An 18,281-nucleotide genomic window follows, 5' to 3' on the forward strand; every position below is an offset into this window, starting at 1 on the left:
TCTCAAGCTTACTAAACAGTTGATAGTGATCTCACCAAATCTCACTTAGTATCAAGGTTGGAGGACTCGGATTCAAATCTTTCGAAGGCCCATTTGTCTCCCTAATTAAATATGTCCACGCTTAGTACTAGGTAAAAAAATTAAATTAGACCAAGTGTGAGCGATCGACATTTTCTTTCTCGAAGTACCCAATCCACAACATTGGATTTTACTTTTTGAATGTAGATTTTGGGTGCACATAAGATCAAAAAAGCCTTCTTGGTATTGTGTGGTTAGGCGCACTGGTCCAGGTTCGGGCGTACTTGGGATTGTGTGATTAGGCGCATTGGTCCAGATTCGATTCCCCAGCTGAGCACTTGTGATTTAACTGGGGGGCCATGGCGGTGGGTTGTTGTGCTAGTCTCCCCCGAGGAATAGTCGAGGTGCGCGCAAGCTGGCCCGGACACCTCGGTTACCAAAAAAAAAAAAAGCCTTCTTGGGTTAGAGATACAAACTGTAGGTTTTCAAATACGAAGAGGGCATTCGATAAATAGAGCAAAGTTGAGGTTATTTTTGTAATTATAACCTTTTGCTTTTCTTCCCAGTTTCAGGAGACACCGAAATTATCCATAAAATATTTTTATGCTACATCGAAAAATAGATAAAGCTATAAAATAGTCTCTTACAAAATGATAAAAAGTATAGCCCATAGATTTTTGTGTTGGACGGTTGAGAAAGCAAGAAGATCCATCACCCAAAAATGGGAGGTGGGTTAATAAGATGAATTCCTTGTGTTCTTTATTTGGATAAAGGATAATCCTAAGACAAATGTGCAATTGTGCACAATTCAAGATTGACCCATTTTCAGACTAAACAAACCAAACTCAAATCCAATCACATGTCCCCGTCATCTAGTACAATATAATGTAACTTATAAAGTCGAGTGCGACAGTTTCATATGTTTAGACCGACTTTTAAAATTGCGAAATTCAAAGAGTGATAATCATACTCGATTACTTTGATAGCACGTCATCCGTGCTGCTCTTGCACCAGCTTCGTGAATCTTTGACTACATGTCGAAGTACGGAGGCTCCTTGACTTTACAGAGATGACTTTGAGCTGAACCTGGATAGTGAGTGAAGCTACCCAAGAAAATGACTTGCGCCTCGAGGAACCAGGAATTTAGTTTCACTTCATGACTTTAGCAGAAGAGAGGGAGGACCAATTGCCCTCAAGCTCGATGCCGTCGGGAGCGATGCTCCCTCCCTTCAGGAAGCGCGAGTACCACTCGGCCGACAGCTTTGGGTACCTTCTCAGCTCGGGGTCATCCAAGTCCACGTAGTACAGGCCGTAGCCTGTCCGGAACCCGTCCAACAGCTCAAACACATCTAGGAAGGACCATGTGAAGTAGCCTTTGGCATTAGAACCATTCCTACACAGGCCACAGAAAAACGGAAAGGTCAGAAAAAACATGCACATTCAAGTTGCGGGGTTACGGTGTCGGGGCTGATGCACATAGGATGTGTACCTCACTGTATCCAGCAGGACACTGATGTGCTCTTGCAGATATTGAATTCTCGGCCAGTCTTCAAGAGACGCGTTTCGCTGCATCCTTTGACCTACAAAGAGACAACCGAAAGTTCTTGCTCGTGTTAACCACATTCCAGGAAAAGGAACTGTAATCTGAAAACCTGAGTAGAATGTCGAAACGATACGATTTCTTTATCTCTCAGTGAACGACCACTTTTCCCTTTTCTCTCCTTGGTTAACTACTCCGATCGGTCAAACTAGTCTCCTCGAACGAGACACCAACAGTATAATTCAGGACACTTCTTGATTGAAGTTTATAGACTCGAGACTTGCTTGACAATGTGCTTATGTGCATTCGAATTCGATTTTTCGACTGTGAAAAGAAAGATCTCCTAGTCTGAACTAGTGTGCTCATATTGCGTTCAAACATCTAGTTGGAAGTCCACATCATATTTGAACTGCCGAGAGAGAGAGAGAGAGAGAGAGAGAGAGAGAGAGAGAGAGAGAGAGAGAGAGAGAGAGAGAGAGAGAGAGAGAGAGAGAGAGAGAGAGAGAGAGAGAGAGAGAGACCGTTTTCATGGATGAAAATGGGAGGGTTTCCATAATTTTGCTTGAATAATTCCAGCACGCCTTGTAGACCCCATGGAGTAAGTGGAATCTGAAAAGAATTGCTTCAGCAATTTCATTTTCTTCTCAATAAAGTTAACTTATAATTCACTGCAGCGATAAACTCTTACCTCAGACGAAGGTAATGGCGTGTACTTAGATGATGCATTTTCCTGCATAGCTGCCATGGACGAAAAGTCAGCCACTAGACTCTTGAGTAGATGAGAAGTTCTCGAGAAAATGTGGCAAGTAAAACGTTCCTAATACAATCTAGCATTGTGAAGAAATGTTTTACTAAATTAAATGTCGTCTAGCATTGTGTACTTAGATGATGCATTTTCCTGCATAGCTGCCATGGACGAAAAGTCAGCCACTAGACTGTTGAGTAGATGAGAAGTTCTTGAGAAAATGTGGCAAGTAAAACGTTCCTAATACAATCTAGCATTGTGAAGAAATGTTTTACTAAATTAAATGCCGTCTAGCATGTGATGGCCATTAATAACTAAACTGCAATGCTAAAAGCAATACGAGATCGCGATACTAAGTTTAAACAAAGTCACGGTCAATATTGAATAGGTAAAAGAGCACATACATTTCCAGTCCATAGCCATGTCAGCCTTATAGTCCCTCGGTTCGATGTTCAGGCTTTCTGGATTGTCCTTGACATAGCTAGCGCTGTAGAAATTGACCGCAAAGAAATCATATGAACCCTTGACTCTTTGAGATTCGAGAGCAGTGAAGGAAGGGAGTCTTGATCCTGCATTCTTCTTCATCACCTCGGGATAGTCCCCACGCACCAGCGGTTCCACGAACCTGCAACAAAGATGACGCCCAAAACTCGGTTTCACTTTCTAGTGAATTACAACTTGAAACTGACGAGTGACCTTTGCAGAAGAAAATTAAAATCTAAGGTAAACCATAGGGCAGGTTCAGAGTTACTTAACAAACAAGACATTCTTAAGCAAGATTGATTTCCCAAGATTTCCGTAGACAATTGTCAGTAAAGTAATTGTGAGGTCAAAAACCCGGTTCAAGTTATATTGATTTCAAAGGGAGGAAGATACAGATCACGTGTATATCGATCACTCACCAACCCAAGAAAAAGTCATTGGCCCTTTGAGTTGCAATGACATCTTCCGTTCTGTTTGTGCAAGGAACAAAGTAGAAACTCAGGAGGTTGAGCCCCATGTATCCCTTCTGTATGCTCTGTAATACGGAGGAACAGAAATGGTCATTCGGCATGATATATCATCTGTTTTCACTTTGTTCTCCTTAACATGATGAAAGAAAGGAAACCTGCATTCTGTTGCCAGCACAAAATCTCAGAGTGAATTAAACTACAACGTATAGGTTGAAAGCAGGGTTCTGTTACTGAGGTCGACTTAGTGGAAGTTCCCTAACAATAATCAATCAACTGCCTGAAAAAAAAAGAAAAGAACACAAAAACTTTTACCTGGTATTTTTTTTGATACAGTCTAGCGGCTGATGCATGTGACAATATGATATTGTGAGCTGCCAAGTATGGTTCCAATGACGAATCTCCTCTGGTGCAGTTAAAGTATCCAAATGGAGAAGAACAACGATTCGGCGGCAGGAATCCGAGATCATAACCAGCCATCGTGAAAATATTGGCCTCGTTGAAGGTTGTCCAGTATTTAACTCTGTCCCCGAACATTCTGAAACATATATCTGCATATTCCATGAAATCTTTCCTGCATCAACAGGAATTGGTCCGGTGATGGCAATGATTCCTCGTACCGGTGCTTCATATGACGGAGCTGTAATTGAAGGAAAAAGAAGAAAATAAAGGAAGTCGATGGGATTAGCGATCTTACACAATTTTTCGACTTATCCATCCTCCATACTCATCTTCAAGAGCCTGTGGCAGATCAAAATGGTGTATTGTCACGTGTGGTTCAATCCCTATATGTGAAAATTAATTCGTTACCGTCCATTGGAGGTAGTTCCTTCTCTTATATAAAGGAAAACTGCATAAAAAATGGGGCATAAAATATCATTAGTATGCGCATAACAAGCTTTGACTATCACCATGGCTGATTAGTTCATTGATGAGGTCATTGTAGTATTGCAATCCCTTCAGATTCACAGAGCCTCTCCCATCTAAAAGAAGAAATACGATCATATCGCAGAAGAGATCAGAAACGGATGCACCATTTGGAATAGAAAAGGCTACAGTTAATGGGTGTTTGCTCATACTTGGAATGAGCCTCGACCATGAGATGGAAAACCGGTAGGCGTCTAAGCCCATTTCTGCCATGAGTTGGACATCTTCCTGCATCATAGTGATCAAATAGGATTGAGGGATGGTGGTTTAATCTCAAATTGAAGAAAATTTAGGTTAGTTGGTCACTACTCATGACGACTATCTACTGTAGTGAGAAAATACTGGATATCAAATTGTAATGAGATGACCAGTGATTACCTTGTATTTGTGATATTGATCACACGCAATATCTCCATTGGCTCCGCCTGTAATCACTGCCAGATGGAAAACCAGATAATTAGCAGAACTAAAAGCATACGCATGAATTTATGCCTGCTTAGTAATGAATTTTCGAGCTTTTAGCAATGACAACATGGAACCTGCTTACAGAATCATGACAACTATTTTACTTTCACTGCTTTTCAACGCTTTAAGAAATTCAGCTGCTTTACATGTCTGGCCTTGTCCGTAAGGACTTCAAAGTTTGGTTGGACTCCACCAAACCGAAGCATAAAACCAACTTAAAAGATAATTCATGTGCCGAAGACTCGCCAAGCCATAGCCCGCCGTTTCAGGAGTTTTTTATCAGAAAACACAACTATTCTCAAGTCCCATAAAACAGTCGAGGCCATGATTCCACTCTACTGTTCAGTGTTCAAACTTTAAATATCAACCTGAAATGTTTTCAACTTGCTAAAAGCTGAGCTCAGTCGAGTACTTTTTCTTGAACAATCAAGAAATTTCATTGACATGACAAAATATTATCAAGGTAAGAGGGTCATGGGCAAGCTTATCAGCCAAGGCTCTTGGTGCAATGGCAAACCCACAATCATTTTTCAGAACCCAAGTTGACCATAACAACAATTTGGCAGCACTTTATTTTCTCCGGACCTCCCCTGGAGGCCTGGAGTGAAATTTCCCAAGAAGATCATTCAAAATATTTTCCTGCCCATATTTAAGATATAAGAAAAATAAGAACTACCATGAAAATAAAGGAGAAGTACTCTAACCTAAAAAAAACCAACATTTTTTATGTTAATGTTCATGTAAATGAAGATCGTCATATGAATTAACAGAAAGATCAAATATCTTAAATGAATCAAACAAGAAAGAGACTAGCCTGAGTCAGAGTGGGCCCAGGTATCCATTATACTCGGAGTCCTCCCATCCTCATTTGCTGCTCCTTCAACCTTCCAAATTCCACAGCTTCAATCAAACTCCACTCTCTCTCTCTCTCTCTACACACACATACACATTGAAACAGAGTGAGCAAGCACAGACCTGATAAGCTGAAGTGGCAGCACCAAACACAAAGCCAGGAGGGAAGTCATATCTGGTGAACTCATCAGCACCAGAGACAATCTCTGCCTTCACCAGACTCGCCACCAAAAGCTGCAACAAGAAACCCAATTTCTTCATCATCATCTCCGTCCTGTATCTGGGTCTCCTTCAGAGATTACAGTCACATCACCACAGGCACATGTATCACCTACGTGGTGCCTCTCTTCCCTGGTTATAGCATCTATTATTCCCTTTCCGTTTCTTTTTCTTTTTTGGAGATTTTGTTTTGTAGTGCAGAAAAGGAATCACCAAAATGAGAGGTCGAAAAGGGAAGCGACGGATTTGAATTGCAGGACAGAGAGAGATGCTTGTCATGATTGATCTGGATTTTCTTGGTCTTTTTTGTCAAAGGCCACGTTGGACTTGGACGTATTTGTTGCTCCATCAGGCCTCGTGTCTTGGAAATTTTGCGCATTCTGTTTTGGCTCCATGCATATATATATTAAGGTTAATACCACGAAAAACACTACGTTGATAAATCTATGATAAATTTATCCTAAATTATTTTTTTATTACAAAAAACTTCAAACTAATACACCTGTTTCAATTTTACCCCGACCTATTTTTTTAACCACCAAAAACCCCACACTAGTACATCTGTGACAATTTTACCCCGAACTAATTTTTTGACCGTCAAAAACCCCAAACTAGTACACCTATGATAAATTTACTCTCCGTTAATTTTCATTAAATTTTGCTATCGAATTGCTAAGTTTGATAATACGTGTTAGTTGACGGGTGTACAAGTTTTGTGTTTAACCCCTCTGTTTGTCACAAGTTTACCAATTTGTGATTTTTCATGATATTAATCAAATTTAACGGATATTAACGGAGGGCAAATTTATCATAAATATACCAGTTTGAGGTTTCTCGTGATCAAAATCAGTTTGGAGTAAAATTATCACAGATGTACCAGTTTGGGATTTTTTGTGGTCAAAAAATTTATTCGGTGTAATATTGTCATAAGCATATCAGTGTAGGATTTTTCGTGATATTAACCCTCTACATTAATAATATTAATTGCCACGTTTTCTTTCCTTATAGCAGCAGAGGAAAATACTTGGTCACTTCTGGTCTCTGTTTTTGTTCGTACAGTAGGGAAACTCTTTGGCTAAATCACAGCCGTCCATAATGGACTCGGGGAGCCCCGCGGCGCATCCACGGCTTTAGTTGAAGCAACGTCATGCATATTTTTGCTTAGTGATTCCCGATATTCTTCTTCACCATCAGCGTGGAACGCTAGAAAATTGCCCGGAACTACGACAAGACAATGTTACTCAAAGAGGGAGGGAGATGATGTGAATAAATTTAAGCATGACGAGGCATGAGGACGATTAACTTGGAATCTAATACGGTTTCGACACATTTCAGACATAGATAAAGATGCAAAACGACACGAATATAATGATACAAAACCACTCGATGGCCCTACCAAAACATTGCAAAGCAATTCTTTTATGTACATTTATCTATTTTCCATTTGCTTAGATTGTTTTTTAGAATCGCGAAATTCAAAGAGTTGGAATCACACTCCATTACTTTGATACCATGTCGTCTGCGCCATGCTCGCATCGGCTCCGTGAATCTTCTCGACAACACGTCGAAGTACGTATGAAGAAAATACTGGACAAAAGAGAGTACATCTGCAGGCTCTTGACTTTATAGCGACGACGCCGAGCTGAAAACCTGGATAGTGAGTGAAGCTACCCAAGAAAATGACTCGCAGCTCAAGGAACCAGGAATTTAATTTCGCTTCATGACTTGAGCAGAAGAGAGAGAGAGGACCAATTGCCCTTGAGCTCGATGCCGCCATCGGGAGTGATGCTCCCTCCCTTCAGGAAGCGTGAGTACCACTTGGCCGAGAGCTTCGGGTACCTTCTCAGCTCGGGGTCGTCCAAGTCCACATAGTACAGGCCGTAGCCCGATTGGTACCCGTCCAACAGCTCGAACACATCTAGGAGGGACCATGTGAAGTAGCCTTTGGCATTAGAACCATTCCTTCACAGGCCAAAGGGAAAAAGAAAGGTCAGAAAAATATGCACATTTGAGTTGGGGGGTAACGGTTGGTCAATGCACGGAGGATGTGTACCTCACTGTATCCAGCAGGACACTGATATGCTCTTGCAAACATTGAATTCTCGGCCAGTCTTCAAGCGACTTGTTTCGCTGCATCCTTTGACCTGCAAAAAGACAACCGAAAGTTCCCGCTCATGTAACCACATTCCAGGAAAAGAAATTGTAATCCGGAAACCTGAGTAGAATGTCGAAACGATATGATTCCTTATTCTTACAGTAAACAACGACTTCACCCTTTTTTCTCCTTGGTTAACTCTTCTATCGAACTAGTCTCCTTGAACAATGCTCTGACAAGATAATTTAGGACGTGTCTTGATTGAAGTTGATAGACTCGAGACTTGACTGTTTGCTATATATATTTTAACTCAACTTATCGACTATGAAAAGAAAGATTCCTAGTCTGAACTGGTGTGCTCATATAGCATTCAAACATTAAGTTGGAAGCTGGACGTCAACATCATATCTGAACTGCCCAGAGAGAGAGAGAGAGAGAGAGAGAGAGACCGTTTTCATGGATGAAAATGGGAGGGTTTCCATAATTTTGCTTGAATAACTCCAGCACGCCTTGCAGACCCCATGGAGTAAGCGGAAACTGAAACAAATGCGTCAGCTATTTCACTTCTCAATAAGGTTTACTGATCGTTCACTGCACCAATTTATTCTTACCTCAAACGAGGGTAATGATCTATTCGTAGATGATGCATTTCCTTGGGTAACTGCCATGGACGAAGAAGTCAGCCACTAGACTCTAGAGTAGATGAGACGTTTTCAAGTAAATTTGTGGCAAGTAAAATGTTCCTGATGCAATCAATAATTCTCAAGAAGCATTACTAAATTAAATGTGGTTTAGCATGCGTTAAACGGCCATTTATAAGTAAACCGTGATGCTAAAAGCAATATGAGATCGAGAGGCTAAGTTCAGACAAAGTCGGCACTACGGGTGAAGATTGAATAGGTAAAAGAGCACATACATTTCCAGTCTATAGCCATGTCTGCCTTATAGTCCCTCGGTTCGATGGTCAGACTTTCTGGATTGTCCTTGACATAGGTAGCGCTGTAGAAATTGACTGCAAAGAAATCATATGAACCCTTGACTCTTTGAGATTCGAGAGCAGTGAAGGAAGGGAGTCTTGATCCTGCATTCTTCTTCATCACCTCAGGATAGTCCCCATGCACCAGCGGTTCCACAAACCTGCAACAAAGATAACACACAATACTTGGTTTCAATTTCTAGTGGATTACAACTTCAAACTGAGGAATTACTCTCCAGAATAAAAACAAAGGTAAACTGTCTGGCAGGTTCAAAATTACTTAACAAACTAGACATTCTCAAACAAAATTAATATCCCAAGATTTCCATAGATAATTCTCAGTGAAGCAATCGAGAGGTCAAACACCCGGCTCGAGTTAGATTGATTTCAAAGGGAAGAAGATACAGATCACATGTATATCGATCACTCACCAACCAATGAAAAAGTCATTGGTCCTTTGAGCTGCGATGACGTCTTCCGTTTTGTTTGAGAAAGGAACAGAGTAGAAACTCAGAAGGTTGAGCCCTACGTATCCCTTCTGTGTGTTCTGCAATACACAGAAACAGAAAAATGATCAGTAGGCGCGATATATTATCTGTTTTTACTGGGTTCTCCTTAACATTATGAGAGAAACGAAACCTGTCATATGTTGCCAGCACATAATCTCACAGTTTACATCGTATAGGCTGAAACCTAAAGCAGGATTCTTTTACTGAGGTTGACTTAGGGGAAGTTCCCCTAATATTAAATCAGTCAACTGCGCAAAAAGAAAAAAAATGGACACAAAAACTGTTACCTGGTATTTTTTCCGATACAGTCTAGTGGCCAATGCATGTGATAATAAGATATTGTGAGCTGCCAAGTATGGTTCCAATGACGAATCTCCTCTGGTGCAGTTAAAGTACCCAAATGGAGAAGAACAACGAGTCGGCGGCAGGAATCCGAGGTCATAACCAGCCATTGAGAAAATATTGGCCTCGTTGACGGTTGTCCAGTATTTAACTCTGTCTCCGAATACTTTGTAACATACATCAGCATATTCCACAAAATCTTTCCTGCATTGACATGAATTGGTCCGGTGATGGTAACGATTCCTCTTACTGGCGATTCATATGATGGAGCTGTAATCTAAGGAAAAGAAGAAAATACAAGAAGTCAATGGGATAATGATCTTACACAATTTTTCGACTTATCCATCCTCCATACTCGTCTTCAAGAGCCTGTGGCAGATCAAAATGGTGTAGGGTCACGTGTGGTTCAATCCCTGCATGTGAAAATTATTTCGTTACCATCCATTTGAGGTAGTTCCTTCTCTAATATACAGGAAAGCTGCATAAAAAATGGGGCATAAGATAACATTAGTATGCGTATAACGAGCTTTGGCTATCACCATGGATGATTAGTTCATTGATGAGGTTGTTGTAGTACTGCAATCCCTTTGGATTCACAGATCCTCTCCCATCTAAAAGAATAAATACGATCAAATGGCAGAAGAGATAAGAAACAGATGCACCATTTGGAATAGAAAAGCTACAGTTCATGGGTGTTTGGCCATACTTGGAATGAGCCTCGACCATGAGATGGAAAACCGGTAGGCGTCTAAGCCCATTTCTGCCATGAGTTGGACATCTTCCTGCATCACATACATCAAAACAAATTTGTGGGATGGTGGGTTAATCCAAAATGAAGTGAATCTAAGTTAGTTGTTTACCCCTCATGATTACTATCTATCAGTAGTGAGAAAATACCAGGTATCAAATTGTAACGAGATGACTGGTAAGTACCTTGTATTTGTGATATTGATCACAGGCAATATCTCCATTAGCTCCGCTTGTAATCCCTGCAAGATGGAAAACCAGATAATTACCAGAACTAAAACCACAAAACCCACATATTATGCCCGCTTAGTAATGAATTTTCGAGATTTTAGCAATGAAAAAATGGAACCTGCTCACAGAATCATGACAACTATTTTACTTTTCCCTGCTTTTAAACGCTTTAAGAAATTTAGGTACTTTAGAAGCCCGGCCTCGTTGATAAGGACTTCAAAGTTCGGTCAGACTCCACCAAACTGAAGCATAAAACTAACAAGAAAATTCATGTGCCCAAGACTCGACTTTTCTCAAGTCCCACAAGACAGTCTAGTACAAGATTCCACTCTACTGTTCAGTGTTCAAACTTCAAATATCAACCTGAAATGTCTTCGACTTGCTTAAAGCTGAGTTCAGTTGAGCACTTTTTCTTGAATAATCAAGAAATTTCATTGACATAAGAAAATATTACCAAAGTACAGGGTCTCGGGCAATCTTCTGAGCCAACGCTCTTGGTGCAATTAAGGCAAACCCAAAATCGATTTTCAGACCGCAAGTTGATCACAACATTAACTTTGCAGCACATTATTTCTCCTGACCTCACCCTGGAGGCCTGGAGTGAAACTTCCCAAGAAGATCGTTCAAAATATTCTCCTACCCACAAAAAATAAAGGAGGAGTACCCAAATTGAAAAAAAAACCAACATGCTCATGTTAATGTTCATGTGACAGAAGATCATCATATGAATACAACAGGAAAGAGACTAGCCTGAGTCAGAGTGGGCCCAGGTATCCATTATACTTGGTGTCCTCCCATCCTCATTTGCTGCTCCTTCAACCTTCCAAATTCCACAGCTTCAATCAAACTCTACTCTCTCTCTCTCTCTCTCTCTCTCTCTCTCTCTCTCTACACACACACACACGAACACATTGAAACAGAGTGAGCAAGTACAGACCTGATAAGCTGAAGTACCAGCACCAAATACAAAGCCAGGAGGGAAGTCATATCTGCTGAACTCATCAGCACCAGAGACTGTCTCTGCTATCACCAGACCCACCACCAAAAGCTGCACCAAGAAACCCAATATCTTCATCGTCTTCTCCGCCCTGTATCCGGGCCTCCTTCAGAGATTACAACCACTCATCACCACAGGCACATGTGTCACGAACGTGGTGCCTCTCTTCTCTGGATACAACATCTACTGTTCCCTTTCCTTCTCTTTTCTCTTTTTGGAGATTTTGTGTTGTTGCGCAGGAAAGGAATTACCGAAAAGTAGTGGTCGACAAGAGAAGTGACGTCTTTGAATTGCAGGACAAAGAGAGATACTTTTTTTTTTTTGCTAGAACAAAGAGAGATACTTATTGTTCTGGAGTTTCTTGGTCTGTTTTGTCAAAGGCCACGTTTGACTTGGGCTCCTTTTTTGCTCCTTTGCGCATTACTCCCATTTGGCTCCTTGCATGTATATTAGTAGTTTCGCCGTCCGTCTGTTTCTGTTTGGACTGCAGGGAAATCTTCGGCGAAATCACAGCCGTCCATAACAGAGTTGGCAAGCCAGGAGGGCGCATCAACGGCTCTCGTTGAAGCAACGTCATGCATATATTTGCTTAGCAACTGACGACATTCTTCTTTACCCTAAGCGTGGAACGCAAGAAGCTGGCCTAAGAACTACGACAAGACAATATTATTCAAAGAGGGTGTGAGATTACGTAAATAAATTTGAGCATGATAAGATATGAGCACGGTTAGCTTGAAATCCAACATGATTTCGACAGTTTTGCCGCTTAGGATATCAAAACAGACAAGAATAACTCGATAGCCTTACTAAAATGTAAAAAAACAAACTTTTTATATAGCTATCTATTTTCCCACGGCATTTGATACTACGAGAGGGTTTTCGACTATATTATATGATTAAGTTTATTGGTCGAACATGGGTCACGTGGCAAGGCAAATACATAGACAAAGTGAAGTGTTATATGACTAGTACAAAAGCAAACATTCTTTTACCCCTGATTTTAACTAAATATAAGCAGATGTATACAGTTATCTATTGGGTTGTGTAGATTGCCATTAGCAACTACCGTTAACCTTCCGTTTAAATCCTATATTTAACAAATAATTTAAAAAAAAAAACTCTGCAAGAACATAATTGGAAATTTAGGATACTTTTTTTTTTCTAAAAAATATACCATTGAGTTTTTTAAATAGAGGAGAGCACAAGGCTTGCATTCAAGAAGCTACAAATTACTCCGTTGGTGAAAAGCATCTTGATCAATCAAGACATAGGCAAATTGCAGTTGGAGTTCTATTTGCTGAAGGCCCACATAGAAGACTCGTGCTACACAGCATTGATTTTCTGCCAGACACTGATGATAATGTTCAGGATATCTTTTGGCCTGAATTTTGTTCTTAGCAGCATTTCTACTACTGCAGAAAGGTGAACTTTTTAGAGAACATGTTGAGATTCCATCTCGAGTTTGAGCCCGTTTGGTGGACACCCGACTCAAATTGATGTGCGGAAAGGCCCGGATTGCAAATATACAGATTCAGGAAAATAAAGACTGTATCTGTTGAGACTGTAGTTCTTTGCCTTGCCTGTGCACATTGCAGTACACAAAGGCTTCTAATTGCTATTTACTCTTCGGAATTTGTGTGTCGTGCATTATGATGAATAATATCTTATTTTTAAGGTCGAATTATAGGCCCCTAATATGATTTGAGAAGCCAAAATGTGAAATTTAAAGGCATCTCACCCTCTTTAGTATAGTAGATTAAGTCCGGATGGATGTCTTAGTCAATATGATTTCTTGCTTGACGAAGACAGCTGAAGAGGATGAAAGATGGATTATTATAGACTAAAGATGTATTTGCTATCTATAGTGAGTAGTTTTTTCTTCTCGATAATTTTTATTCAATTGAACTACTAAATACCTAACAAAGTCGCATAGACTTGCTGTGATAAGTAACATGAGAAGAATATGATGTTCTGTAAAAGCAAGAAAACTTCGCGAAAGAACAAGTTCTCCTTCAGCAATCATGTATAAACTGATTTGGCTAATCATGTGTAACAACAGATAATTTCACTTGAAGACTTCAGCAGATGAGTAAGTTGACGATATGTTCCTCTCAAGTTCGACAAAGCCATCAGAGCCCACGCTCCCTCCCTTCAGAAAGTGCGAGTACCACCGAGCTGAGAGCTTCGGGTATCTTCTCAGCTCAGGATCATCCAAGTCCACGTAGTACAGGCCGAAGCCCGCCTCGTAGCCATCCAACAGCTCGAGGACATCTAGTAAAGACCACGTGAAGTAGCCTCTCACGTTCAATCCGTTCCTTCACGCACAAGAAATGTCATCACGCTACATAAATTAAGAAGCACCTCTGCTAGTATTAGATAGGATGCTTTCATTTCAGGTCTACTGATAGCAGATACCTCACAGAATCAAGCAAAGCACCGATATATCCGTGCAAAGATTTCACCCTCGGCCAGTCTTCTAGCGTTGCATTCCTCTGTGTACGTTGACCTGAGAAGAGGTAATGGCAATTTTAAATGAGCTTATTCACATGAACCATGTCTACGGTAGAAAATAGGAGAGAGAGAGAGAGAAAAACCATTTTCATGGATGAAAATTGGAGGATTCCCATAAGTTTGCTTGAAGTAGTCCAGAACACCTCGCAGACCCCATGGAGTAACAGGAAACTGAAACCGCTTCGCAAATCACTCTCTCTTCAATAAAGCAAACAAGTCGATACAGACCCACAAATAAGCTCTTACCTCGACCGAAGGTAACGATGTATTGTCCTGCACAACTGCCACATAAAACGAGGTCAGGTACAAGATTTTGAACCAGATGATTAGTTTAATCAGCATCCCCGAGCAAGTGACTTTGAACATTCTTGAGACACTGGTTAGACATTTAGTTTGACTGAGGTTTAGCTTAGCATTTGTGCTAGGGAGGTCTCAAAGAATTAAGATCCGGACAGCAAGTGGAAACATGGACTGACATCGGATGTGTTGCAAAGAACACATACATTTCAATTCGACAGCTGTATCTGCACTGTAGTCCCTCGGCTCCATCTTTAGGATTTCGGGATTGTCCTTGACGTGCAGTACATTGTAAAAATTGATTCCAAAGAAGTCAGTTGAACCCTTGATTCTTTCAGATTCGGGAGCCGTGAAGGAAGGGAGTCTCGATCCCACATTCTTCTTCATCACATCCGGATAGTCCCCATATACCAGGGGACCTGCGAACCTGCAATGGTGAGAAATAATGAACCATTAAAGCTGATTGAGAATTAGATGATGAACTAGAGGTTCCTATCTAAAAGCTAGATAAGAAAAAGTACCAATATATAGATCATGGCAATGCAACACAGAGGTCAAAGATTAGTTGAAGCTAGTCAATGGTAAAAGGATGGTTATGGAGAGATGGACTTCACTTAGATTTGCAACTCACCATCCCACATAAAATTCATTGGACCTTTGAGTCGCGATGACGTCTTCAGTTTTGTTTGTGAAAGGAATGAACCAGTAAGAGAAAAGGTTGAACCCTATGAATCCCTTCTGTTTGTCCTGCAACACAAAATAAATAAATATATATATCTTAAGCGCCGCAGGTAATTCATTTGTTAATTGTCTAGTGAGACAGACATTAGCTGTTCCAAAACAAAGATGCTATGCAGAAGAGTATAGGAGACTTAGAGAAAGCTTAAGAAGGCAAGGGCAAAGAGCTTGTTGCTGCAACACAAGCCTTTAGGCATCAGAAGCCTTTTTAGGAGGGTCTTTCAAATTTTTAGCTTCCTTTAGTCGAGATCGCTCCATTTATAAGTTGACCAAATGTTGATATATGAATAACTAGAAGCTTACCTGGTAATTCTTCTTGTACAGTCTAGCAGCTGATGCATGTGCTAACAGGATATTGTGGGCCGCCATGTAAGGCTCAGTGGAAGAGTTGCCTTTGGAGCAGTTAAAATAATATCCAAATGGAAACGAACAATGCATCGGTGGCAAAAGCCCGGTGTCGTAACCTGCCAGCACAAAAACATTGGCCTCATTGAAAGTCGTCCAGTATTTAACTTTGTCCCCAAACATTCTGAAGCACACATCAGCATAATCCATGAAGTCTTTCCTGCATCAACAAACATTTATCAATCAGCATTGAACTAACTTGCCCTTACATCATCAAGGATTCAAACAATCAACCAGAGGGAAGGAAAAGGAATCCAACTGGACTAATAATCTTACACTATCTTTTGGTCTATCCATCCTCCATACTCATCTTCAAGAGCCTGCGGCAGATCCGCATGGTGTAGTGTCACATGGGGTTCAATTCCTGTTGATTACAAACTTTCACGTTAACCATCAAATTATCTTCTTTCTATCACACTTTAGAGATATCTGCCTCTTATATTAAAGGAAAAATGCTTTAAAAATGGGAAATGAACAGCAGTTTAATCTGTAATGAGCAATGGTGATGACCGTGGCTGATTAATTCGTCGATGAGGTTGTTGTAGTACTGCAAGCCCTTCGGATTGATAGATCCTCTTCCATCTATGAGTAGAACAAGAATTACAATGGATATAACATCCGAAAAAGCTCGTTCTTCTTCAGAATATAAGTGTGACATGATTGATCATACTTGGAATGAGCCTCGACCATGAGATAGAGAATCTGTACGCATTTAAGCCTGTCTCCACCATGAGTTGGACATCTTCCTGCGTTGCATTTATCGGATATAACTCAAGATAATCACGTAACAATTATCAAATAATGTCCTCATTGGATAGTTGGTTACTCATGACCATCTAGTTGACGTCAGAAATGAATAGAAAACACGGATTATTTCATTAATAGACCCATAGCTGAGGCCTCATGAGCAGAAACCATTAGCTGAGGGTAGTCCTGAGTACCTTATATTTGTGATACTGATCACATGCAACATCGCCGTTGGCTCCACCCGTTATTCCTGAAGTATTGAGGGGAAATCGAACATTCAAGTTGGTTGATGAAAATAAAGATGCAGCATATTTTAGGTACTTGTAAGATCTGCTGTTTCTCTTGTTTACAAGCTTTCAGCAACGGAACTTGTACCTTTTCCAGGCAGATAACGATTTCTTTACATTTTTCCTCATCTTTGTATGAGCCAATAATTTTAACTATGCCATAAATTTCGGTTTCCTCACTGCCCTCCTTTATCAGAAAAATACAAATTCAATCAAAGGCCGGGTTCAAAGAAAAGTTATGCTCAGATTTCTAAGCTCCAAATCACCCTCGGCATGGTCTTTCTCACAGCTTACCGTTGGATTGAAACGATCAGACGTGAATCAAGTATATCATGTGAAGAACACTCTGTTATAAGTAAGTGCAGAAAATCACACAGATAAACATGTCAAAGAACCTTGCTTCTGCCCGTTGAAGATTAAAAAATGCTTAAAGAATTCCAGGAAATTTCTCCAAAAATATGATCATGCTTATCAGGTAGGAGATAGGGATTACTTACCTGAATGGGCAAAGGTGTCAAATATACTTGGAGTCCTCCCATCTTGGTTTGCTGCACCTTCAACCTTGAAAAAGGAAAAGAGAGATTATTTTTAATTATAATGTAAACAAGTACCAAAATCTACATAAACAAAGGGATGACACAGATAGAATCAGGGATCAAGATCAAAGACCCAACTGCTTATTGAGAGAGAGAGAGAGAGAGAGAGAGAGAGAGAGAGAGAGAGAGATTGAAGACCCACTTGATAAGCTGAAGTGCCTGCACCAAACACAAAGCCAGGAGGGAAGTCATGTCTGCTGAATTTGTCTGCAGCAGAAACTGCAACCACCAAACTCACCACCAAAAGCTTCAAGAAACACAATTTCTTGAACATTTCCTTCCACTAAATGATCGCGTGTTGTCCTCTCACGTAAACAGAGCAACTTCCCTATCTGGGTCTCTCTCAAATATCACACAGGCCTATGTTGCCACGCTTATATTTGCTACGTTTATCATCTCAAGGTTTCATTTTTTCTCTTTGGTGAAGAAAACACAGAAGGCTGAAAGCAGAGAGAGGAGTTTGGCATTGAACGCTAGAAAAAGATTCGCTAGCGCCCGCGGTGTTGGAGGTTTAATGTTTTCTTGTCAAAAAGCAGGGCCACAATTATTGGAACTTTTTGGCCAAAGCTTGCAGTACTTTGTTTTTTGTGTATGACTCTTATTGGTTCCATGCGAATAATGTAAATCCTTTGTCTGGTCCACCATGTATGTCAGTGGATAGCATTTCGGCTAATCACAGCCAACCATACAGGAAGTTGGTTGGTATTTATTGCAACACACAAATCTGCGCATAAATTTCCAATTCATGTGAAATTGCAAAGCTCCACTAAATGCTTGTCCGCAATAAATAGCTAGCAGTATGTGACTTGGGCATTTCATTCTCATTTAATAAGCGCTTTAATGTTGCAGTATCCATCTCTCTAATGGGAAGTCCAGTCATGGAACTAAGCTCCCAAAACAATTTGTGAATCCAATGCAAGAAATAGGTATTTCCTAATCAAGCAAAGATATCAGCAGATTTAATTTGCCAGGAACACGAGAAGGACACCTTCACAGTTCAAAGAATTTCAGGGGAGCAGAACATGTCAGCAGCGAGAACATAATTTTCTAAAAAGCTCATTAAGAACAGCATCGGTTTAACTTGAAT

At 40.5% G+C, this 18,281-nt stretch overlaps 2 protein-coding genes and 1 pseudogene across 5 annotated transcripts; all 3 read right to left on the minus strand.

Annotated features, from left to right (window-relative positions):
* Positions 1 to 751: 751 nt before the first annotated feature.
* LOC130134335 (beta-glucosidase 11-like) lies at positions 752 to 5,987 on the minus strand. Of its 3 annotated transcripts, XM_030599142.2 has the most exons (13): positions 5,621 to 5,986; positions 5,460 to 5,529; positions 4,559 to 4,614; positions 4,333 to 4,408; positions 4,165 to 4,236; positions 3,951 to 4,038; positions 3,569 to 3,827; positions 3,206 to 3,321; positions 2,708 to 2,928; positions 2,247 to 2,296; positions 2,080 to 2,167; positions 1,508 to 1,598; positions 752 to 1,411 (listed from the first exon to the last, which is right to left on the minus strand). In XM_030599142.2, the coding sequence occupies exons 1-13, from the start codon at positions 5,762 to 5,764 to the stop codon at positions 1,168 to 1,170; spliced, it is 1,575 nt and encodes a 524-aa protein (XP_030455002.1). In that variant the 5' UTR covers positions 5,765 to 5,986; the 3' UTR covers positions 752 to 1,167. The 3 variants fall into 3 exon arrangements, with proteins under 3 accessions (XP_030455002.1, XP_056169108.1, XP_056169109.1); XM_056313133.1 differs by lacking the exon at positions 4,165 to 4,236 and having other exon boundaries at positions 5,621 to 5,987; XM_056313134.1 differs by lacking the exons at positions 5,460 to 5,529; positions 5,621 to 5,986 and having other exon boundaries at positions 4,523 to 4,614.
* A 1,074-nt stretch (positions 5,988 to 7,061) lies between these two features.
* LOC115676260 (beta-glucosidase 11-like) lies at positions 7,062 to 11,911 on the minus strand (annotated as a pseudogene).
* A 1,671-nt stretch (positions 11,912 to 13,582) lies between these two features.
* On the minus strand, positions 13,583 to 17,745 carry LOC115676285 (beta-glucosidase 11-like). 2 transcript variants are annotated; one of them, XM_056313130.1, is made up of 14 exons: positions 17,520 to 17,745; positions 17,337 to 17,485; positions 17,096 to 17,159; positions 16,506 to 16,561; positions 16,235 to 16,310; positions 16,075 to 16,146; positions 15,841 to 15,928; positions 15,463 to 15,724; positions 15,053 to 15,168; positions 14,628 to 14,848; positions 14,371 to 14,405; positions 14,208 to 14,301; positions 14,029 to 14,119; positions 13,583 to 13,928 (listed from the first exon to the last, which is right to left on the minus strand). In XM_056313130.1, the coding sequence occupies exons 2-14, from the start codon at positions 17,466 to 17,468 to the stop codon at positions 13,679 to 13,681; spliced, it is 1,557 nt and encodes a 518-aa protein (XP_056169105.1). In that variant the 5' UTR covers positions 17,469 to 17,485; positions 17,520 to 17,745; the 3' UTR covers positions 13,583 to 13,678. The 2 variants fall into 2 exon arrangements, with proteins under 2 accessions (XP_056169105.1, XP_056169106.1); XM_056313131.1 differs by having other exon boundaries at positions 17,337 to 17,745.
* Positions 17,746 to 18,281: the final 536 nt, after the last annotated feature.

The sequence above is a fragment of the Syzygium oleosum genome, unplaced genomic scaffold, assembly GCF_021117445.2.
Source record: "Syzygium oleosum isolate NSW1041296 unplaced genomic scaffold, Sole_v2.1 Sole_v2.07, whole genome shotgun sequence".
Lineage (NCBI taxonomy): Eukaryota > Viridiplantae > Streptophyta > Magnoliopsida > Myrtales > Myrtaceae > Syzygium > Syzygium oleosum.

What these genes read in the sequence shown, in the direction of transcription:
- LOC130134335 (XM_030599142.2), bottom strand. Translation starts at nt 5,764, where the DNA reads ATGATGATGAAGAAATTGGGTTTCTTGTTGCAGCTTTTGGTGGCGAGT. An exon ending in TGGATAAGTCGAAAAATTGT is followed by an intron (nt 3,828 to 3,950) that starts GTAAGATCGCTA and finishes CTGTTGATGCAG; the next exon opens with GAAAGATTTCATGGAATATG. An exon ending in CATTTTCATCCATGAAAACG is followed by an intron (nt 1,599 to 2,079) that starts GTCTCTCTCTCT and finishes GTCTCTTTGTAG; the next exon opens with GTCAAAGGATGCAGCGAAAC.
- LOC115676285 (XM_056313130.1), bottom strand. Translation starts at nt 17,468, where the DNA reads ATGTTCAAGAAATTGTGTTTCTTGAAGCTTTTGGTGGTGAGTTTGGTG. An exon ending in ATCAGTATCACAAATATAAG is followed by an intron (nt 16,311 to 16,505) that starts GTACTCAGGACT and finishes AATGCAACGCAG; the next exon opens with GAAGATGTCCAACTCATGGT. An exon ending in AATGAATTTTATGTGGGATG is followed by an intron (nt 14,849 to 15,052) that starts GTGAGTTGCAAA and finishes TCACCATTGCAG; the next exon opens with GTTCGCAGGTCCCCTGGTAT.